This window comes from Amblyomma maculatum, chromosome 11 (assembly GCF_055883805.1).
Source record: "Amblyomma maculatum isolate TAMU_Amacu chromosome 11, ASM5588380v1, whole genome shotgun sequence".
NCBI lineage: Eukaryota > Metazoa > Arthropoda > Arachnida > Ixodida > Ixodidae > Amblyomma > Amblyomma maculatum.
Genome location: NC_139354.1, coordinates 133,201,606 through 133,222,839, shown reverse-complemented (window position 1 = coordinate 133,222,839; position 21,234 = coordinate 133,201,606). Strand labels below are relative to the sequence as shown.

General features: G+C 44.3%; 2 protein-coding genes across 2 annotated transcripts; one reads left to right on the top strand and one right to left on the bottom strand.

The window, feature by feature from the left end:
- Positions 1-362: 362 nt before the first annotated feature.
- LOC146175001 (uncharacterized) lies at positions 363-3,068 on the bottom strand. The gene is made up of 4 exons (XM_084585504.1): positions 3,033-3,068; positions 2,782-2,847; positions 641-1,301; positions 363-580 (listed from the first exon to the last, which is right to left on the bottom strand). Exons 1-4 carry the CDS (start codon positions 3,066-3,068, stop codon positions 363-365), a joined length of 981 nt encoding a protein of 326 aa, XP_084441630.1.
- Positions 3,069-10,314: 7,246 nt separating this feature from the next.
- Positions 10,315-11,013, top strand: LOC146175000 (uncharacterized). Its single transcript, XM_084585503.1, has one exon. It carries the CDS (start codon positions 10,315-10,317, stop codon positions 11,011-11,013), a length of 699 nt encoding a protein of 232 aa, XP_084441629.1.
- The last annotated feature ends 10,221 nt before the right edge of the window (positions 11,014-21,234 follow it).

The following is a 21,234-nucleotide window of genomic DNA, read 5'->3' as shown; positions in this document are numbered from 1 at the left end:
AATTAAATCTCATTACCGCACCTATACTGTAAGCTTATTAGAAGGAACACAAGGGGTGCCATGGAGAATTGATCTTTTTTGCAAGACATGTTAGAAGGGTTTGTTTTACACAAAGCATGGAGTCTCTAAAGTGTGAGGAGCAGAAAAAGTTGAAAGTTGCAAAAGGATGAAGGCAAGCGTATGGCCACATAATATGCAGGTCATATTCCCATTGAAAGACTGGCCTGGAATCAAATCACTTCTGGCCAGTACTCAGATATTACATAAATGCTCAGTGGATATCCACCACTTATGAAATGGACAAAAAATATATCTTTTGCAGATTTTATTGCGAAATTTATCAGAAAAAAGCGAAATTGCATTTAGGCTTCACTTCGGGGCTTTATCAGATGCCCTTTCATGTTGCAGAGCCCTGCACACACAAAAATTATGTTGCTGATAGTCTTCTTTGACTTGATGGGGAGAGCCTGCTTCAGAATTCTATAGGCCTTTATGCGATTGATTGCTCGCTCCACGTGGATGCGTAAAGAGGCGATGCGACGTGACATGGTCACTTCCTTCTCTGTAAGCTGCTTTTGACCTGCAAAGGCATTTGAAACATTGTGTTTGGAACTACATACAGCAGTTGGCGAACATATACCTTTTGTGAACGCTGGTGTGTTTAGACGTATCCCTTGAACTTCGAGCTCTTCATCAAGGGTAAACCCTCTGTCTGCCATAATCTCGTCCCCAGGCAGAAGGTAATCTCCAACATGGCTGTCTCTTGTTATAAACTTGTCAGAAGCGCGTCCGCCATAAGCTTTTGACACAAACATAATGCACCCATTAGGAGCGATGGCAACAAGGAACTTCACTGTGTTCCGTGCCTTGTAGCTGCTGTATGTTTGTGCTCTGGCCGTGAGCTTCTTGGCTCGCTGTAGAGCCACTTCAGTGCAATCCAGTATGCAGGTAGTTCTCTCGTAACCATTCTCAATGAAAGACACTGGCATGCTGTTCCTTATTGCGCTCCTCGGTATCCAAACAACTGACCTTTTCATTATATTGCAAAGAAGCTTAAGCATGCGACTAATATAATTGCCTACACTTGAAACGGCCACTTTGAAAAGTCGTGCCAAATGGCCATACAAAAGGCCAAGGCGAAGCCTCATGAGGCACATCAAAAGTTTGTCCTCAGTTGAGAGGTTGCTAGTCTTATTGGCTAGTGCATACACTACTTTTGCAAGTCCGTCGAAAGCTGGCTGCGGTAAACCTGTGTAAAATGCAATGTCATTCCCTGACAATGTGCTAACATACGAGCTTCTCTGCACACAGTTTGGAATAATTTGTGCGTAGGGATGGTCTTCGTGAGCTCTGTGTTCTTATGGGGCCACATTGTCCGTTGACACCTATAGAAAAACAGGAGAAGCAGTGCATCAAAAGAAGCATTCTTCATAGCTATGCTGACCTTCCAGTAAGCACCTGCTTAGTAATATCTCAATATCTTTGGATGTAAGAGCATTCAGCCCCTCAAATGATCTTGAAAATATTCCGTGCCAAGGCTTCATTCTGAACTATGCCATCATAATTGCTTGAATATAAGGCTAGCTCAGTAAAAGTTGAGATTTCACCTCTTATGGTGAAAATATGCATGCAGCAGGCACTTGGGACATGCTTTATCATGTCTGTTAATAAACTTATTTCTATCACTGCCATGATTGTGCTAAAGCCAGCGTAAAACCCACTTACCGCACCTATCTCGGCACATGGGTCTGAGCTTGCTGGTGTCTGTGTATCCTGAAATAAAACAGCAGCACTTGAATGTCCTACCAAGCAAGCAGTGTTTGTTGCTAAAACACAGCCAGAAAAGCCAGAGGTTCACATTCCTATTGCTCATTAGTGAGCGGGTCCCCGTAGCTTCGGCTAACTAAAATAAAGGATGCGTGTTAAGGATTTATGCTATTGCAAGAAAACAGTGTTCTGTGTAAGTGCAGCCTTTCTAAAGTTGCGCATAATGCTGCCCCGTTTAAGTTGTGAAAAAAAAAATATGGTTATGTGCAATGGCCAGTCTGCCTCACACTCTAGAACCACTGTTTAACACAACACAACTAAACTTTCACCATGATTTACTCAATGATAGGCCAGCACAAAGTGTATCTGACATTTAACCAGTGCTGCTGTGCCCAACTAAGCTTGCATGATGTGCACTCTGGTAGGCTTCCATTTTTCAGAGCGATCAGAAAGGTTGGCCGCTATGATGCAGCTACTATTTTGTATGCCGCATAAATTAGCTGACAGGTTCCCTCTTGGCTACACCAGTGGTATCCATAGCCTTTGGCATCTAAAAGTAATTAGGGAGGACGGTGCTGGCGTGATCTTTTTTTTTTCAGATGAATCAGCTTCCCACTTGGCTACACCAGTGGTATGTATGCCTTTGGCATTGTCTCAAATTGAAACAATAATCAGGGTGGACGTTGGTGCGGGCATGTTCTCTTTTTTTTCAGTTGAATCAATGTGAGAACTGTTGTACACAGCCATATTTGCAATTTATATGAGAAACATGCATTCCTGATAAACATACCGCATCTGTATAACTGTGCAGAAGGTCTGTGCCATGGTCCAAGTTAGGATGTGATGGTGCTGTCTGTGTTACCTGAAATAAAACTGCCACTTGTGACTGCACAGTATGGTGCACACACACTGCTACACACTTTGCTTGTGCATTCATATCCATGCTTCATTGCCCAGTAACAAGATTGTGAAGAACACCTGAACATTACGCACTATAAACATTGCTGAACTTACCATGTCAGCACACTGCCACTGGTAATCTTCCAATTCTTGGAGAGATAGTACACCGGTCTGTGTTGCCTGTAACAGAACAGCAACCTGTGAGACTGAGTGCTCACTAAAAAGCTGTTTAAGCTGAACAGTGATGTTTCACACATGTTCATCCAGTGAACCGATAGGACATCATAACCTCCTTTTTATAAGACTGTTTATGGCTGCTAGCAGGGCTCATAGGAAATCTATGATAAAGCTATTGCCCAACTTACCATGTCTGTAGTCTGCTTCTGGTGGCCTCCCTCCATGTTACAGGAAGCAGTAACCTGCATTGTCTGCATAAATGAAACACAAGCCAAAGAGGCACCCTCCTGCCTATGCATAGGTAAAACTGCAGCATTTTATAGATACAACAGGCGTGTAATTATTTTAACATTAAAGCCACAACAGTTCCTTAGGCAGCTATTAAATAAGTGTTCTGGTACTTACTGTATACTGCATATCGGAGCTTGCCTCCCCGCTGCTGCCAGCAGTGTCTTCCAACATTTTCTGTTTTGCCTGAAATAAAATTTTTCACGCTGTCGTTACTCGATTCAAGACGTCCCAAATATGCAGCACAAAGACAGCTTGCTCAATAGGCAACTCAGTGCAACAACACAACTGAAGCCATCACAGAAATGGGGGCAAACCACAACTGTTTACTCACCGTCTCAGATTCCTGAATTTCCTGTACATGCTGAATTGTGGTTTCGTCTTCAGACGCCTGCAAAGATATGCTAAGGTGAGCCATGCTCCTTGAAATGAACATATATGTAGAGTATATGGCAGAAAAGCATGGTGCCTTGACTTAGGAAAACCTCTTCTTTCCACATTATCAGAGTAGTGGTTCATTTGGAGCTAGGAATGTCGTGTACTTAGACACAGGGAATAATTTCTGTTTAGCAGCATCATTTTCGCACACACCGCACAAGCGATAATCGAAATTCTGCGGAAATTTAAGATTGGATGTAAGCCTCCAAATTCGCGCGGAACGTAGTGTTTAGGATTTAGCCATTCAGTTTCACTGGTGAACCCAGCCCTCAGACAATCGAACACGGAGCATATTTAATAGAAGGAAAATAACACCTACCATTACCATGGCGGCACCGCAGAGCGCTTGTAACGCAACTAGAGTCCGTGCCAGACTGCAGGTGCGATTAAAGCAATATCAGCTCACTGGGCCAGGTCTCTTCTCGGGCAAAAAAAAAAAGCCTAAGTGAATAAAACAAATACCAACGTCTTACCGTTGATTAAGGCTCTTCCCTAGTCAAACTATTCGCTGCTTCCCGCACACATGACTGGGAGGCACTCTGCATGGAAGCAGATCCCACAGAAACATCCCCCTTCGCTCGCTGAAAAACAACCATTCTTTTAGTAACGCCGCTTTGCACATTGTGTCTTAACGAACCTTTTCGGGCACAACTGTGTCATCCTTTATTATGCCTCGTCTCCCTTCCGCAACCTCTAACAATTAAGACATTCATGGAATTTAGCGAGGAGCTGTTTTGCGCTCGTTACACGCCCTTACCTTCCTGTTGTACCCAAGGCGAAGCATGGGTTCCGGATTTTGTTCCGTTCGCTTGCCGTCAACAAAATGAAGCGAGCATATGCGCGACGACTCAGAGGGCACAAAATCCTTGCGATTCACTGCAGTTATGCAACGCTGTCTAAAGCCAGGGTGTGCCGGAAATCTGTGCAATAAAAACATGTTGCACCCGCAGACTTCTTGCACAACGCCGTGAGTTGCGCAGTGCACTTTTCTTGCCGCATTTCTTTTTTTCTGGTTGCTCGTACACGCGTAAACAGCACAGTGTTGTCCAGATGACGACCGGTAACAGCCGGTCATTAAAATTAGCGGGAATCACCGCAAAAAAAAAACAATCGCACACAACTATCGCGTATACAGCGCAGCAGTCCAAGCAGTCAACAAGCAGTCCAGAGGGAATGGGCAACACTGAAATGCTCGGTACTCTCGCTAACAGCAAGCTAGCTTTGGCTTCTGCCCCCTGGTTTGAGGCTTCTATCGGAAGATGGCGCCTACCTTGTTGGAAAGGAGTATAGCACATGCGTCATCTCCATTGTTAAATTTCTTGTTGTAGCTGCGTGTTCTAAGGCACCCTGATCTATAGCTTCAAAAAGTAGGGCGCTGCCTCTTGAGTTAAAGAAATCTTCCTTCCTGATCTGCATTTTCCACTTACGGTATAATTCATTATTAATATAAACAGCGCGAACACGAAGACAAGGGACAAGAAACAAGAAAGCCACAGTACATGCGCTGACTCACAACTAAGCCTAAAGGCCCAGAAAAACAAACATGAAGAAAACGAAACAGTCACGTGAAACAACCCCTGGGTTCACCTGCTGCATAAAAATTACTTTAAAAAATCACTTAAAAAAGACACCTCTTTTTTAAGTGATTTCGTTTCGTTTCGTTTTCTTCATGTTTGTTTTTCTGGGCCTTGGAGTAAAGGGCTTAGGCTTAGTAAAACACGTTGTTGGGCTAGTTGGTGCATTGCATGAAGTAAGACTAACCGGCCAAGAAGACGCACACCCCTCTTTCTTTCTGTGTCGATTTTTCCTGTGTGCGTCTTCTTGGCCGGTTAGTCTTGCTTCAGGCTTAGGCTTAGTTGTGAGTCAGCGCATGTACTGTGGCTTTCTTGTTTCTTGTCCCTTGTCTTCGTGTTCACGCTGTTTATATTAATGAATAAGTACCAACTCGCCCAACAGAGTATCTTGGTTTTATGGTATAATTCCACACTCTGTTTCTTTTCCATCGAATTTCTCAAATTTTCGCCTTGTGTGTTTTTCACCTGTTGCTTAATGCTCTTTATTTCTCCATCCTTGTGACTAGCATACTTCAATTCATTATTAATATAAACAGCGCGAACACGAAGACAAGGGACAAGAAACAAGAAAGCCACAGTACATGCGCTGACTCACAACTAAGCCTAAAGGCCCAGAAAAACAAACATGAAGAAAACGAAACAGTCACGTGAAACAACCCCTGGGTTCACCTGCTGCATAAAAATTACTTTAAAAAATCACTTAAAAAAGACACCTCTTTTTTAAGTGATTTCGTTTCGTTTCGTTTTCTTCATGTTTGTTTTTCTGGGCCTTGGAGTAAAGGGCTTAGGCTTAGTAAAACACGTTGTTGGGCTAGTTGGTGCATTGCATGAAGTAAGACTAACCGGCCAAGAAGACGCACACCCCTCTTTCTTTCTGTGTCGATTTTTCCTGTGTGCGTCTTCTTGGCCGGTTAGTCTTGCTTCAGGCTTAGGCTTAGTTGTGAGTCAGCGCATGTACTGTGGCTTTCTTGTTTCTTGTCCCTTGTCTTCGTGTTCACGCTGTTTATATTAATGAATAAGTACCAACTCGCCCAACAGAGTATCTTGGTTTTATGGTATAATTCCACACTCTGTTTCTTTTCCATCGAATTTCTCAAATTTTCGCCTTGTGTGTTTTTCACCTGTTGCTTAATGCTCTTTATTTCTCCATCCTTGTGACTAGCATACTTCCTAGTTAGTTTCCTAGTTCTTTTTCTCCATTGTGTGTCCACGCTTTTGAAGTACAGGTATTTAAATACTTTAGCTGCCCATCTGTTACTGTCCAATTTTCTCAGGCGTTCCTCACATAATATTTTACTCTGAGCTTCCCGTACTTCGAAAGATGCCCAGCACATATCTCCCTGTACCGCCTCATTTGTAGTTTTGCCGTGGGCACCTAGTGCTAATCGTCCAATGGATCTCTGATTTATTTCTAATGTCGGCTGTACCTCTGATTTTAGGCACAAAACCGCATTTCCGAAAGTAAGTCCGGGCACCATAATTTCTTTCCAAATACCCCTCAAAACCTCATACCTATTGTGTCCCCACAATGCCTTATGCTTCGTTATCCCGGCATTCCTTCGCCCTTTGGCCTTAAGTGATTGCTCATGCTTTCCAATGTATGGCAATCCTTCGTTTACCCATACCCCCAGATATTTATATTCAGCTACTATATGTATTTCATGGCCTTGTATTTTAAGACCCTGATCAGTTGAGCCGTTGTAAAGCATCAGACCCGACTTAACTGCGCTGAAACTGAAGCCTAGAGCATCCCCTTCGTCTCCGCAATACTTAACTAGATTTTGCAATTCTTCCAGACTCTCAGCTAGCAGTACAAAATCGTCTGCATGCATCAAACCGGGGAGGCGCTGCTCTACCGCCTTTCCACATAATCTATGTGACAGGTTAAAACCTAGGTTACTGTCTTGTATTCTCCGTTCCAGGTTTATCATATAAAGCATGAACAGCACCGGTGATAGAGGACATCCTTGTCTTAATCCTTTGCATACTTTGACATCCTCCGTACTTCTTATCCCTTCCCACGTAATTTCTACTTTGTTATCCCGGTATATTTCCTGTAGGAACTCTATTATCTCATAACCGATACCTTCTTCTTTTAATATGTTCCACAGGAGTTCCCTGCTTACGTTGTCGTACGCCCCGTTTATGTCCAGGAAGGCCAAATACAAAGGTCTATTTTCGACTCTAGATATTTCGATGCATTGGGTAAGCACGAACAGGCTATCATCTAAGCGCCTACTATTTCTAAAGCCGTTGTGAAGTTCTCAGAGTATCTTGTTACTTTCAACCCATGCTTGCACCTTTAATTTCACCGCCTGCATGGCTAACCTGTACATAACAGATGTTATGGTAATCGGCCTGTAGGATTTTATGTGCATCCTGTCTCCTTTCCCTTTATAAATCAAAATCATTTTACTCTGCCGCCAGCTGTCTTGAATTTGCTTTTTCGTGATGACTGTTTCCAGAGCTTTTAACAACGTTTCCTTACTTTTTAGACCGAGTTCATTAATCAGCTTGATCGGAATTCCATCTATTCCTGTAGATGTGTTTTTAGGAATTTTTTTTTCTGCCTTTTTCCAGTTTAGATTGGTCAGTTCTAAGCTGCTTTGTATTCTGCTACCTTGTGTTGCTTCCTTATTCGCGGAGATTGCCCTATCGTCGCTCTAAAATGACTCGGCTATAACTGATGTAGTGTAGTTCACTGCGTTGTCTCCCTTTAAACAATTTCCCTCGTTATCTTGAATCCGATCCTGCTTTCTTTGGTTCTTCTTCCCTAGCCAGCTTATATAGTTCCAGAATTTTCTTGCTCCGCCTCTAGTGGCATCGTGCATGTCAGCCATCCAGCGATCGGTGGACTGCTTTATTTTACTTTGGACGAGGGTCTGTACCTCACGTTTCTTTTGTGGATAAGATTCTCATTTTTGGTCGATTTCCTCCTGAGATACCTGTGCTTTCTTTGCCACTCGGTGTTCCCTTGAAGCAGCCCGTCGTTGTTCAATAGCTTCCCTGATTTCCTTATTCCACCAGCTCCGTGGCTTCCTCTTTCCATTCCAGCGGTTTGCTACTTTAACCTCCTGAATTTTCCTCCTTATGAGTAGTTCTACCTGATCATAATCACAGTCTTCCATGGGGCTTTTCTCTATTGCTTCCTCTATGTCTGCTGCTATCTGCGCTATTTGATCGTCGTTTAATTTTGCGTTTACGTTTTGTCTAAGTTCCATTTCTCTTTTCATCAAGGGCCCCACCTGCAGACTAATACATTTATGATCACTTCCCATACTACACTCCCCTTCTTCGTCTATTTCCATTCTTGTGACCTTGCTATAAATTTCCTGCGACATTAGACAATAGTCAATGGTCTTCTGCCTGTTGCGGAATTCACACGTGATTTGGCCTTCACATGTTGTTTCTCTACTTACTGTAACCAGATCGTGTCACTCACAGAAATTTAGCATTAGCTTCCCGTTATAATCCGTGTATCCATCCAGATCGTCGATGTGGCCGTTCATGTGCCCCAGTAGAATAATATTGGCCCCGTTTCCAAACTGGCTTATATCGTTACTGAGATATTCATCAAGATCCTTTTTTTCTTTCCTGCATGGATGTCCTGTTCCTAAATAAACTACCCCTAGCCATGTCCTTATGCCGGCAATTGTTCCTGAACCCAGATGTGTTCTTTACAAGATGATTTAATTCTTTGCCAATTTGTTCCCTGGTGTATCAACATACCTACCCCTCTACCCTTTTTTTCCGTTCTCGTTCTGTTGCACCCTTCCCAGACGTAGCCTTCTATAGAAGGCGTATCTTCTAGATCCCTGAGATGAGTCTCGCAAAGAGCGTACACACCTATTTGTCATCCTTCAACTGCTGTTCTATCTCTAGCCATTTCGCTCTTTTTCTACCTGCTTGCATGTTTATGGAGCTGATCCTAGTGCTAAATTTCTTTTTTGTACTTTTCTTTCTAGATCTACTCTTTGCCATTTTGGGGGGCTCAACCTCCATTATTACACTTTCTTCTGTTTCACTTCTAACTACCTCTGTGCACGGAGTCCTCGCGGACCCCCTAAAAAAGCTACAGCCCTGCCTGCCAGGCGCCAGCCGATCTCTGCTCCCAGCCGTCTGCTAAAATGAATGCCATCTCGCTTAAAAGCCCTACGAAAACTTGCTTTACGTACCTCCCTGTTTACCTCAACCACTTCGAAACGCTTCTCCAGGCTTAACTTTCTTATGTCCTGATTAACTGTCACCACGTCCTTTTCCAGCTTTCCAGTGACCGTACGTCTCTGTCGCCATCTCTCGGCAGCCAGCGGCGTAACTTGTCAACGGAGGAGGAGCGGCGGCGACGGCTGCGGAGGGCGGAGTTGACAGGCACAAAGTGTATAAAGGAGGCTATGGTTCGACGTGTTCCGCGCGCGCGCAAGCGTCACTCGCGGTCACTCACACTGCGCCGGTTTCACTGCGCGCAGTCTGCGGCTCTCTTCGGAGCATGCGCAAAAAGATCGCCAACCGCGGGCCGTCTGCATCCCGTTCGCAGCCTCAACCGTTCGCGGATAAAGTGATCTCGGAGCTTCTTCCACAACTTATTGCATTCTTCAACCACAGATAGAAACGACAGACAAAAATATCAAAAAGATACGGTATAACGGTGCGTGCAGCAAGTGGGAAACTCGCTTCGGCCGGCAAGCATACAAATGAAACCGAACACAGCAGTAACGAACAGCTCACCTGTAAAGAGACTGCAGATTTGCCTTATCTAGGCGCTGTCGTTGAGGTCTCACCAGCTATAAAAGGACCACCGGAGCCTGTGCATCACTTTGGCAGCAGCGGCAGCATGGAATGAACTTCTTTTCTAAAAGCAACCGTTTTTGCTGCAGGTCAGTGGTAAACTTTTCTTACACTCCTGCACTTCTGTCGTTGCTGCCGCTGCTGCCACGTGAAAAGTATGGAAAACGAACAATGTCGAACTTGTGATACTGAACTGGATGTGACCGATGCCACAATTGAATGTGCCGAGTGTCATTGCAAATATCACACAGGAAAATGTGCGGGCATTGCGGATACAACTATCAAGACGAAAGGAGAAGCTTACCGCAAAACCTGGCGCTGCTCGACATGCAGATCTTCGAAATCACGAACCTCTGCAACTGAAAAAATTGACAGCGAACCTGACATGGCAAACATTCAACTGTGGCTCAAAAGTACAACCGACAAACTCGATGTGCTATTAACACTCAAAGAAACGATTGAGAATATTGAGGACTCACTAGACTTCATTAAAGGGCAGTATAACGAACTGCTAACACGAACCGAAAAAAATGAACAGGATATCGCTGAACTGAAATGCAGGGTGGACAAAATTGAATCCCAGTACAGGAATGTAGCTGAGCTAAGGGCTGAAGTCGACAACCTTGAATGGAGGAGCCGGCGGCTCAACCTCGAGTTTCATGGAATTGAACAGACTGATGAAGCAAATCTGCTTTACAAAATCAATGCGATTGCTAAGCAGCATAACCTGCAGCAGCTAGCGGAATGTGACGTCGTATCGATTCACCGACTACCAGCAAAAAAAGGTAAAATTCCTGGTGTAATTTGCCGCTTTGTGAAGCAGTCAGACCGGGATATCTGGTGGCAATGTAGGAAAAAGTTGCGTGACTCAAGCGACACAGTGTTCATCCTGGAAAACTTGACAAGACGGGCGCGTGCACTCTTAGCCGACGCAAAAATCTGGGCCAAAAGGAATGGCTACAAGTTTGTGTGGCATAGCAACGGCCGAGTTCTTGTTCGCAGGAGGGACGGGGAGAGTGCAATAGCGATTGCCAGCGTAGGCGATCTCCATAAACTGAGATTAGAAGTTTTTTGTCAAACATGAAAAAAGAGTCATACATTTTACCGCATACTTTTGGGAACTGCTTAGGCAAACAATATGTTAATTCTTTCAAATGTTTTCATGACAATGTACGTTCAATCAGAAACAAAGAAGGCGTTTTGAATCTTTTTTTTTTTTTGAACAAGTGCAGAGAACATTTGATGTTGTAATGCTGACAGAAACATGGTCCACTAATGAAGCCGATGTCTATCGTCTACCGTCCTATAAAACAATATATGCCAACCGGTCCACGGGGCATGGTGGAGGGATTTGCATATTTTTAATGATGAAAATCCTTAAGAGCTCATTGAAGATTACTCTGCAACAACCTAGAACTATGAATTTTTGTTAGTCAGGATACAAAGAACTTTATTGGCTGTGTGTTATCGTCCCCCCAAATGGTTCTGTTGTAGCTTTTCTAGAACATTTTGAATCAATATTGGTGTTCGTTAGTGAAAATCATTTAGATTTTATTTGTGGTGGAGACATCAATATCAATATGCTGCAGAATGACTCCGTAAAATATAAACTTGATATTTTATTAAAATCCCACGGCTGCTATAACGACATTAGCCTCCCTACCAGAATAACTGAGACTTCAGCGTCTCTAATTGATGTTTTTTGCACAAATATAGGTTGTGATGAAGTTAAAGCTGGCGTATTTGCATTTGATCTGAGTGATCACCTGCCAATATTTTTCTGCTCGAGGAGGTATGCCCGTCGAAAACACACTTCTGATATCCTTGTACTTCACCCTATAACATGCGGTAACCTCTCAATTTTTCGCGACACGGTATAGTCCACGAGTTGGGATTTCATTTACAGCACAGCAGATGCAAACTGCGCTTATGATGCATTTATTTGCAAACTGAAGTCTATTTACGCAGCAAGCTTTCCTTTCGTACGCACCAAGCGCCGCCGAAAGATACGTAAGCCTTGGATAAGCAGCGAGCTTATTAGCAGAATAAACAAGAAGAATAATTTATACAACCAGTTCATAAAGTCTAAGGTTATTAATATACTCAAAAAATTTAAGACATACCGTAATAAATTAGGCAGTGATCTGAGGAAGGCAAAGCGTTCCTATATGAATAACTTATTCAACTCTGCTGTAGGAAGTACGGATGTATTGTGGAAAAGGCTTAATTCTGTGCTAAAGCGAAACGTCGGCACTGAAACAATTGAAAAAACGGTAATCAATGGCTCTGAGTTGTCCGGAAAGCTGCTTGCTGATGCGTTTAACAAATATCTGATGAACGCTGTAGAGAGCAACATGGTATTTAATGATCTTCAGAATTTCTATAGAAATGGGACCTCCATTTTTCTTGATCCTGTCACAAACGAGGAAGTGATCAAATTAGTTAGAAGCATAAACAACAGCGCTAGTAAAGATATTGACGGGTTCACTGCTGCATCAATAAAGCATGCTATTGAAGTTCTCGCGCCTTGCCTTACGCACATTTCTAACCTGTGTCTTTCTCAGGCCGTATTTCCGTCTAAGGTACAAGTGGCACGAATAACTATGCTGTTTATGAAAGGCGAGCGAAACGATATGGGGAATTACCGGCCCATATCAATACTTCCTGTGCTTTCTAAGGCTTTCGAGAAGGTTATTCTAAATTGATTAGTTCAGTTTGAACAGAAACATCACCTCCTAGTCGACTGTCAGTTCGGTTTCCGGAAAGGTCTTAGCACAGAATTTGCGCTGTTTGCTCAAAAGGAGTTTACATTATCACAACTCGAAGACAGCAGACTGGTCTTGGGCCTTTTCGTTGATTTCACTAAAACGTTCGACTCCATAAATCATCATCTACTAATACGAAAATTGGAGCATTATGGCATTCGTGGACAAGCAGCATCTCTCATAGAATTGTATCTATGTAATAGAATCCAAATTGTAGGATTTAATGGCCATTTCTCCAACTCTTTACAAGTTTGCTGTGGAGTACCACAAGGAAGCATTTTGGGACCTTCTTTGTTTAATTTATATATAAACGACATAGTGAATAGCTGTCCCGCAGCTAACTTCATTATATATGCCGATGACACCAGTGTATTTCTAACTGGACGATTGGCCGATGAACTCATTGATAATGCAAATTTAACACTTGCTGCGTTAGAAGAATGGTCGCGCATGAACTGCTTAAAATAAACACAACGAAAACAAAAGCAGTTCTGTTTCGCCCTAGAAACAAGAGCATAATAATAACGAAAACAATTTCAATGCAGATCATACCAGTAGAAATCGTAACGACATTCAAGACGTTAGGTGTAATCTTTAATGAAACCCTTTCATGGAATGCGCATGTAGATTTCCTTACAAGTAAACTCGCGCAGGTAGTGGGGCTGGCTTATCGAAATAATTTTCTGCCACGTAATATTATGGCACTAATATATAACTCCCTATTTTCATCGTGGCTTAACTACTGTGGTTTAGTTTGGGGTTCAACCACTAAAGAAAACACGCAAAAAGTTTGTGTGTTACAAAAGAAGTTTCTTCGGATTATTGAGAATGTCGCACGTTATTTTCATACTCATGATCTCTTTAAAAAATACAATATTATGCCAGTTACTAAAGCTTACGACTATCGACTATGTAAGTCACTTAAACGAGATTTCATAAATAATTCTAGATTTCTGCAGTCACTAGCTGAACTGAAAGCAAACGACAGAGCGTACGCTACACGCAAAAATGAACAATAGAAGGTACACACATACAGAACAAACTATAGTCTCCAAACATTACACAACATACTGCCACGAACATTAAACGATCTGGATAGAAAATACATTAAACTTGAATCAATCACTTATAAAGAGCTAAGAAAACATTTTTTGTCCGTTTAGATGCGTGCATTATTATTTTCCTATGCTAGAAGTCTGCACTAGTATTGTATTAATTTTTTTTTCCTCTCATTCTATCCCCCCCCCCCCCCCTGTGAAGAATGTTGTCTGTTGCAACGTTATGTTAATTTTAGTTTGTATACTTTGGGATTGTATATTTTCTGCACTGCCGATGTGAAGCTGTCATTGTTATTGTTTTGGGGGCCTGCGGCCTTGTCAAGTTGTCATTACAACTTTTTCGACTGTGCTCCCTCATCCTATGTACACATTGGGTGTAAATAAAACATTATTACTATTATTATTATCTGCTGACACGCGTTCTGTTTACGCTGCTGGACTCTGAAGTAGTGAAAGAAAAGAGTGATCACACAAATAAAATACTAAAAAGAACAGTGGCTATATTGAAAATTAACCACTCGATTACAAACACACTTCTTCGTTTCGCAGACGCACTTCGCACATTTCTTAACGCGCCAATTCCCATTGTCAACGCAGCGCGCACTGCTGCTCGGTATCCCGTGATCTCACTCACTCTCACCAGAACATGGACGCTGTATTCGCTGCGCACTAGGCCCATTACAAACGCAAACACCACAACCAAAACAAGGTAAACATGGACGGACGACACGGCGTCAGCCACCGCGGCGCCGACTTGTCGGAGGCACGCTGCAGTTGGGGGTTGTCAGTTTACATTGCACTCACGGGACGCTGACGTGTGGCTCAAGGTTCACACAGTCGCCGCCCAGGCGGGAATTCCCGACGCAATAAGTCAGCCACTGTCTTCGATAAACCTCTCCACCAAGCTGTCCGAAGCTTACGCGACCGTCCCCCATTTTTTTCTGCGCAATGCATTGTGGGTCGACGCGGTCGGCGGCACCGACGCTCGAATGGAACAGGAGCCAACTCTGCGCCGGGGCCGTCGAGGCGCGCTGGTCGCCGCAGGTTACGTTGGGGGCTGGAGCTCGCGAAACTATCGACGGGGAGTTTTCGGCAGCATAACGCAACGTGTGCGAGCGCATGCGCGCGCGTGCGTTGCATCGGACTATATTCGCGCCTTAACGCGTCACAGCCGTCAAACACGTCACTGGTGGCAAGTCCGTACCGCATCCGTTGTTCCCCAAGCCACACACATCCAATGCGTGCACGGATGATCATTGCGCGTTGAAGCCGATTCAGCGAGCGGCCGTTGTGAATGCGCTCACCTCTTGCCATGCGTGGGTCGGGGTGCTGCGTCCGGAGGGGTCGTCGATTACCGCACGCACGTCCTCTAAAGCGAGATGTTCGTCGCTAGGAGGGAGTTCATGTGCTGCGGTACCGAGCTCATTGGCACGTTCGCTGCTCTCGATGCCGCAGTGGCAGGGGATCCACTGTGCCCGTATAACGCAGCCGCGCTCCGCCAAGCGCCCTCTTCGCGCGCGAATCTGACACAGTAGCGGAGTTCCCCGGCCGGTGGTTCGAAGGCAGCTGAGGGCGGCGCGAGAGTCGCATAGCACGGCACACCTGGGTGGCGGCGGAGTCAGTTCAAGAAGTACAGTCGCGATCAATATCAAGGTGATCGCTCGAGCCGCAACCGAGACAAGGAGCAGCGCCACGTTAAGTCACCACCTTCCGCGGCGAGGGAAACATCTTGGTAGCCCCTCTCTCTCTTTTCGCTGTTCCGGTAACATCTGACACTCCCCGCTAGCTAGTAACAGTTTTTCTTTTCTTTTTTTCACGCGTCAACAAGCAGGTTGCGATGACAAACGAAAGCATTACATCGCTATGTTCACATATTTCTGTCCGCAGGCCGCGCCAGCAAAATCGTGTCCACATTTAAAACAAAAGCTTTCTAGTTAGTCAGGGGGGTGATGCTTGTAGCCCGGAAGAGCTTAGGAGGGCAAGAAGGCAGCGCAATCATTGTCTTCGCAGTTCCAAAATCGGCCGCTATGCAGCTTGAAAGGCCCACCGGTCGAAGCTCCAGCGATCACCTTCATATTGATTGCGACTGTACATCCGGGCCTAGACGTAGGCCCAGCAGCCGCGCCGTGGTGGAAGAACCCAGGAATGACAGGTGCAGCTCTCTGTGCAGTTGCAGGGCGGGGATGGTTGCCGCCGCTGCTAGCGAGCAACTATCTCTGGCCACGAAGCCGTCGGTGTAAACGAGGAAGTGGTGTTGGAGTTCCTTGTAGATGACGGCTCCGGTCAGCTGCTGCAATGCACAGAGCGGTGTGGGGCGTTTCCCCGCGATGTCGACGGTCTCTCACTGAACCTCCGTAGCAGCGGGCCAGGGCGAGCACAGGTCGTAGGGGGGGTGGGGGGGGGTGGGGGGGGCGTTACGCTGGTAAGCTGCTCGCACTCGAGCAGCGCCGCTCCCTTGCGCGAGTGAGCGATGTCGCAACAAATGGAATAGCGGGCCGCCGTCCGCTGCGCTCTGTAGGCGAGCGATGTGTCGGAGAACCTACCGCGTGGCCTGCAGTTGGAAAGACGGCCTTCCTCAGAACTCTCAACTATAAGACAATAAAGAACTACTGAAGCCTTGTAACATCAGAGAAGAACGATGCTGGATCGATTGATAAAACAGGTAGGTAGATAATCTGTACTCTTATCATTAAATGTCGAGTACGCATGCGCATTGTGGGACCCGCATCTTCGAAACTTGATATCTACCATTGAAATAACACAAAACCGTGCAGCTAGATTTATCTTCTCTGACTATTCTCGTAATACTAGCGCCACTACTCTAAAAGCTAATGCCGGTCTCTCAAGCTTGCAAGCACGTCGTAAAATATCTAGACTCTTTATTTCATAAATTTTATCATGCCTTATCACCTAGCACAGCAGTCATCATGCTTATTCATCGAACATCCAGTCGCATCAGCCATACCTTGGCTGTTTATCCGCCACATGTCCGAACGACAACGTACCTCAACTGACTTTTTGTGAGGACAGCCATCGACTGCAACGATCTTCCCGCTGACATCGTCGCTCACTCTAACCGAAGCCATTTCAGAACCGCCATTAAATTTTTTTTTAGTCTCCACAATACTGTCAAGACTACCCCTCATGTAAAACCCCGTACTCCTGGGGTCGTTGAGGTATTGTAAATAAATAAATAAACAAACTGGCATTTTTCTTTATTACCTAATATTGTAGCTACAGAAAATACCACAAACTAGTTAAGGCTACCTCTAGATCCTTGAGTTCGCTTCACTGTGCTAGGACACTGTGTTTCATTAATATCTAGGTCGTATTGTCTGGGACAGCTGGAATTTCACGTTATGAGCGCAGGAGATTTGCTATTCTGTTATTAACATAATTTGAATCTTGTAATTTAAAGGAGAGAGAGAGAGAGAGAGACAACTTTTAATGAGCATAATAATCAGTAAGAATTCGCAGGAGCTTGGTGGTCGGTGCCCCTAGGACTGAATTTGAATTTAAAGGACTGAATTTGATTTTCAATATTCCCCTGGATGATATTTTTCGCATAAGAGGTACAAAAATTTCAAAAAGCATCCTGAAATCAACTGAGCTTTCAGGAATGAACTATATTTTAGTAATGTTGTGATCGATTTATGAATTTTTTAGGGTAAATCTTTGAATCACAAAAACCACATATTTACACATGTCATCTTAGTATTGGTCGAAACTATTTCCGGATTGATTGTGAAACATTTACCCTTTTCATTTTATTGAAATCAGGAATAGATAAGTTAGCAGCGAACTGTCAGGGGAATGTAGGGCAGAAACCTCAAGAAATCAGATGGGTGCCCCTGCGCACTCACGTCATCAATTACGTGGACTGATGTATGTCCTGTGATATTACATTATACTGCCTCGAAAGACGACTATGTTCTTCGTGTTAATTGTGTGCAACTTTCTCCTAACGCACTTTCACAAAACAAAAACAAAATGAACACGCGTTCGAGTACTGATTAAATAATACAACATATATATGCTAATTTATACAATTTTTTACTGATCACTCGAGAACAGATAATCACTTCAGGATGGCAGAATAAAAATAAAATGGGAAGAAGCAATTTAGCCGGTTTGGCGTGCATCAGTTTTTCTGCGCTGTGATGAGCTGCATTCATAGCATACTTTCCAAATTGAATAATAGGTCCCTGTAAATACATATCACCGACACAAGCTGCACAACAAACATGAAAAAGGTGTACAAGCTTATCCTCCTCGAATTATATATATGGTGGACTTGCAAGGATCGTAACTTCAGTTTTATTTCCTAAGTCTTGCCGTGCCAACCTACCAAGGAGAAAGAAGACAGTAGCATAGGTGATGGTCGCCATTTGTTCCCCTGTCAAGAAGGAAGCCATTCACTGAGCGAGCATAATGTCGGCCTCCGGCAGCAGCAAATCTGGGCCATCTTCTAGCGATCCTAGCGCCGATGTGTCCTCGACGTCATCTCGGGAGTCCGTGCGCAGCTTGGCCGTTGACGAGTACCTGCAGCAGGTACTTGGTCTCAACAACGAGGCCATGAAGGAGCTGCTTGCTTTGGCTCATGAGGAGGCCCACGCGCCTCCTCGTGGATCTCTTCATGGGCCCGCCGTGGAGTCGTCGGATATTTTTACCGGTCCAGCATCAAGGAGTCCTGTAATCGATTCCAGTTCACCAGCGAGGAAAGAGCCGCAGCTGCCACAGAAGGAAGGTATTTGCGCTGGCGTTCAGCTGAATGTTTTGCCTTTTTATACATACGTATGGTAGTTCCATATCGACTATGGCATTATTACAGCAGTAGCTGCTAAACGCCTCGTTTATCGATTTGGAGTCTTTGTAGTAGCAGTAGAGGGTAACCAAGAGTCTGGTTGCCGCTGGAACAACGTGGTTTGCGGCTTTCTAAAGAAGAGGAGAATAGCTGCGGTGCAAGAAAGAAGAAGGTGGGAATGATATCACGGATAGTAAGCCCGTTATCTAGATTTCGCATCGTCGCGGCAGTAGAAGCGGCAGTGATTGAAAGGCGGAAATCTAGAGAAAGGGCTTTATATGTCTGCACATATGGAAGTGTTTGCGTGGCTATCAAGTTAATTACATGAATATATCATGAAATTAGAGTACCGCAAAGACTCTCTCTGAATCCTGAGCTAAGCAGCTGTAACCATGCCGTGAACGTTTTTTGCGTCAATGGGTGTTTAACTCTGCTACTTTACTGCGTGGTATAAAAGTTCGCTGACAGGTTGCTACCGCACTGCCAGCCTCAGTAGCGCGAACCAAGAACTCCCTCACTTCATGACAGGGACATCTTAGCCGCGTTGTGAGGAAAGGAGCTAGGTTGGAAGTGAAAGCATTCTAAGAGCAAGATGTGTCTCTATGAATAAAGACAAGAGATTTTATTTATGCGGTGAGGTGAAGTAATATGGCTGGAGTTCTCATTTTAGGACCTCATTTTATTTTGGTACTCTGAGTTTCTCGTTCCTGCTCTACTTCTTCCTCCGAAAAAAGCAGGTGTCCTCGCGCCTAGCTGCTTCGCGTTTTCAATAGATTGCAGTGCTCGAACGTAAGCAAGATCGGTAACAAAAGTGCTAGTCCCATGTTCGATGAGCCATGGATCAGCACACATTCGCTATGTAAACAAGCGCAAGACAATGTGCATCGCCCACGATAGACGAGGACGCGCCTCTAGTCGCTTTTGCTTTTTTCCTTGAAACAACGAGGCAGACACGTTACAACTCCTCGGCAGAAGCAGGGAACTCACTATAGGGTGACGTAAGAGTGAAAACAAAGATGCGGACATTGTGCATCAGCGGTCTTTTCGTAAATGGGAATATTGTTGGGCTACTTGGTTCATGACTTAGAACAAAACAGCGCGAAACCACGGGAAAGCAGGAAGGAAGCACAGACACGTGCGCTGTACTTTTGTAAGGCCCTTTCGTAATTAATAAAGAGGAGCACGTTGAAACGCTCGCTCGGAGGAAGAAGCGAACTCAGCAAAAGGTGGTGCTGTCAGTTATGTGGGTGCGTTGGCCACTTAAAACCTTGGCAGCATTGAATAGTCTCTAGATACGCCAGGCCGCCTCCCCCACCGTTTGCCTTCTTTTGGTTTTCTCTCGCATTAAGATGGCAACAAAAGTTTTCTCACGTTTTTGCAGCGCTGCAGCAGGTAACAGTCATCTGGACCAATAAATATGACGCACAGAATATTTATGAGTTCCTACCCCGTTGTTATAAATGGGCACTGGACAATGTGTTCGTAGGAAGACAATTGCCATATATTTTGATCTCAGTTACCCTTGCCTTTGGAACTGCTTCAAACAGCTCACAAAACGGTGCGCAGAGGCCTCATGCGTCTTGTGTGCTCGAATAACATTCTTAACGTCAGTGTATTTATGTGTTCAAGCCGAGAAATTGTGCTCTGTAATGATGCATGGGAAGGAGCAAAGCACAAGAATGATAAAGAACAAAGAGGAAAGGCGGAAGGGGCGATATAGAAGGCAATGGGAGAGCTCGCTATGGACAGTTAAAGTGCGGATAAGCAGATAAAAGAAATAAAGAGAGGAGGAAGCGAGGAAGGCTGTCGCATACTAGCCCTATACGTGTCTGGATTGGAGGAAGAAAAGTGAACAGCAGGTTAAAGTTCTACTAAACAAGGGACGCTTTCAGATTCCGTTCGATTCGAGCATCGATCACTGCTTAGTTTATATTCGCTAACAAGTTGAACCGAAGTTTAGGTAAAGTTAAAAAAGAACTTTGATATATAACTACACACAACCATACCATAAACCTGCACCCTGAATATATTCAAATCAATATATTGGTGTGGTTTGTTTTAGGGAGTTTAAAATCCCAAATCGACATCGGTAATGAGGGACGCCTAGGACTACAGAAATTATTACTATTGGCGTCTTTCAAAGCGCACGGATATCGCACACTATACGGACAGTATATCAGCCGTCCAGCGTCCTAGCGACTGAGCCATTGTGGTGAGGTGATGTCGGAAAACGAAAACAACCGAATATTTCTCCGTAAATCTCCATGGTGCAATGTGTTTAGCTTAATAACGAATGCTGGTTTGAAGAGCCTGATAAAATTCGCAGTGCGACCAACGATGGGGAATTTGTAGTCTTGGGAACATTTAATTGGGCGATTGTTTGCGTTTCAAAAGCATATCAAGAAATTTTGTAACCTTAAGTGCTCCATGAAGCACGAAAACTCTGCGATAACAGGTATCCAACTTCGAATACCATTTTGTTTCCGATGTTACCTCTTAAGGACACATCAGCTCAGTTGCATGGTGTAATCGTCTTTATCCAATAATCTCTCGCAGGATTTGCTTTTACAGTTACATCAGGGATACGTGAGTTCAAATGAAAAAGTTGCGACCTCTCTTGTTAAAATACAGCTATATGCCATCTGATGAATATTATCAATTCACTATTAAGGAATGCA

Bases quoted from the DNA above. Each gene is read 5' to 3' on its own strand.
- LOC146175001 (XM_084585504.1), bottom strand. From the start codon at position 3,068: ATGGAGGGAGGCCACCAGAAGCAGACTACAGACATG. The intron at 2,848-3,032 runs GTAAGTTGGGCA...GTTCTGTTACAG, and splicing joins AGAAGCAGACTACAGACATG to GCAACACAGACCGGTGTACT. The intron at 581-640 runs GTATATGTTCGC...ATGCCTTTGCAG, and splicing joins CACACCAGCGTTCACAAAAG to GTCAAAAGCAGCTTACAGAG.
- LOC146175000 (XM_084585503.1), top strand. From the start codon at position 10,315: ATGGCAAACATTCAACTGTGGCTCAAAAGTACAACCGACAAACTCGAT.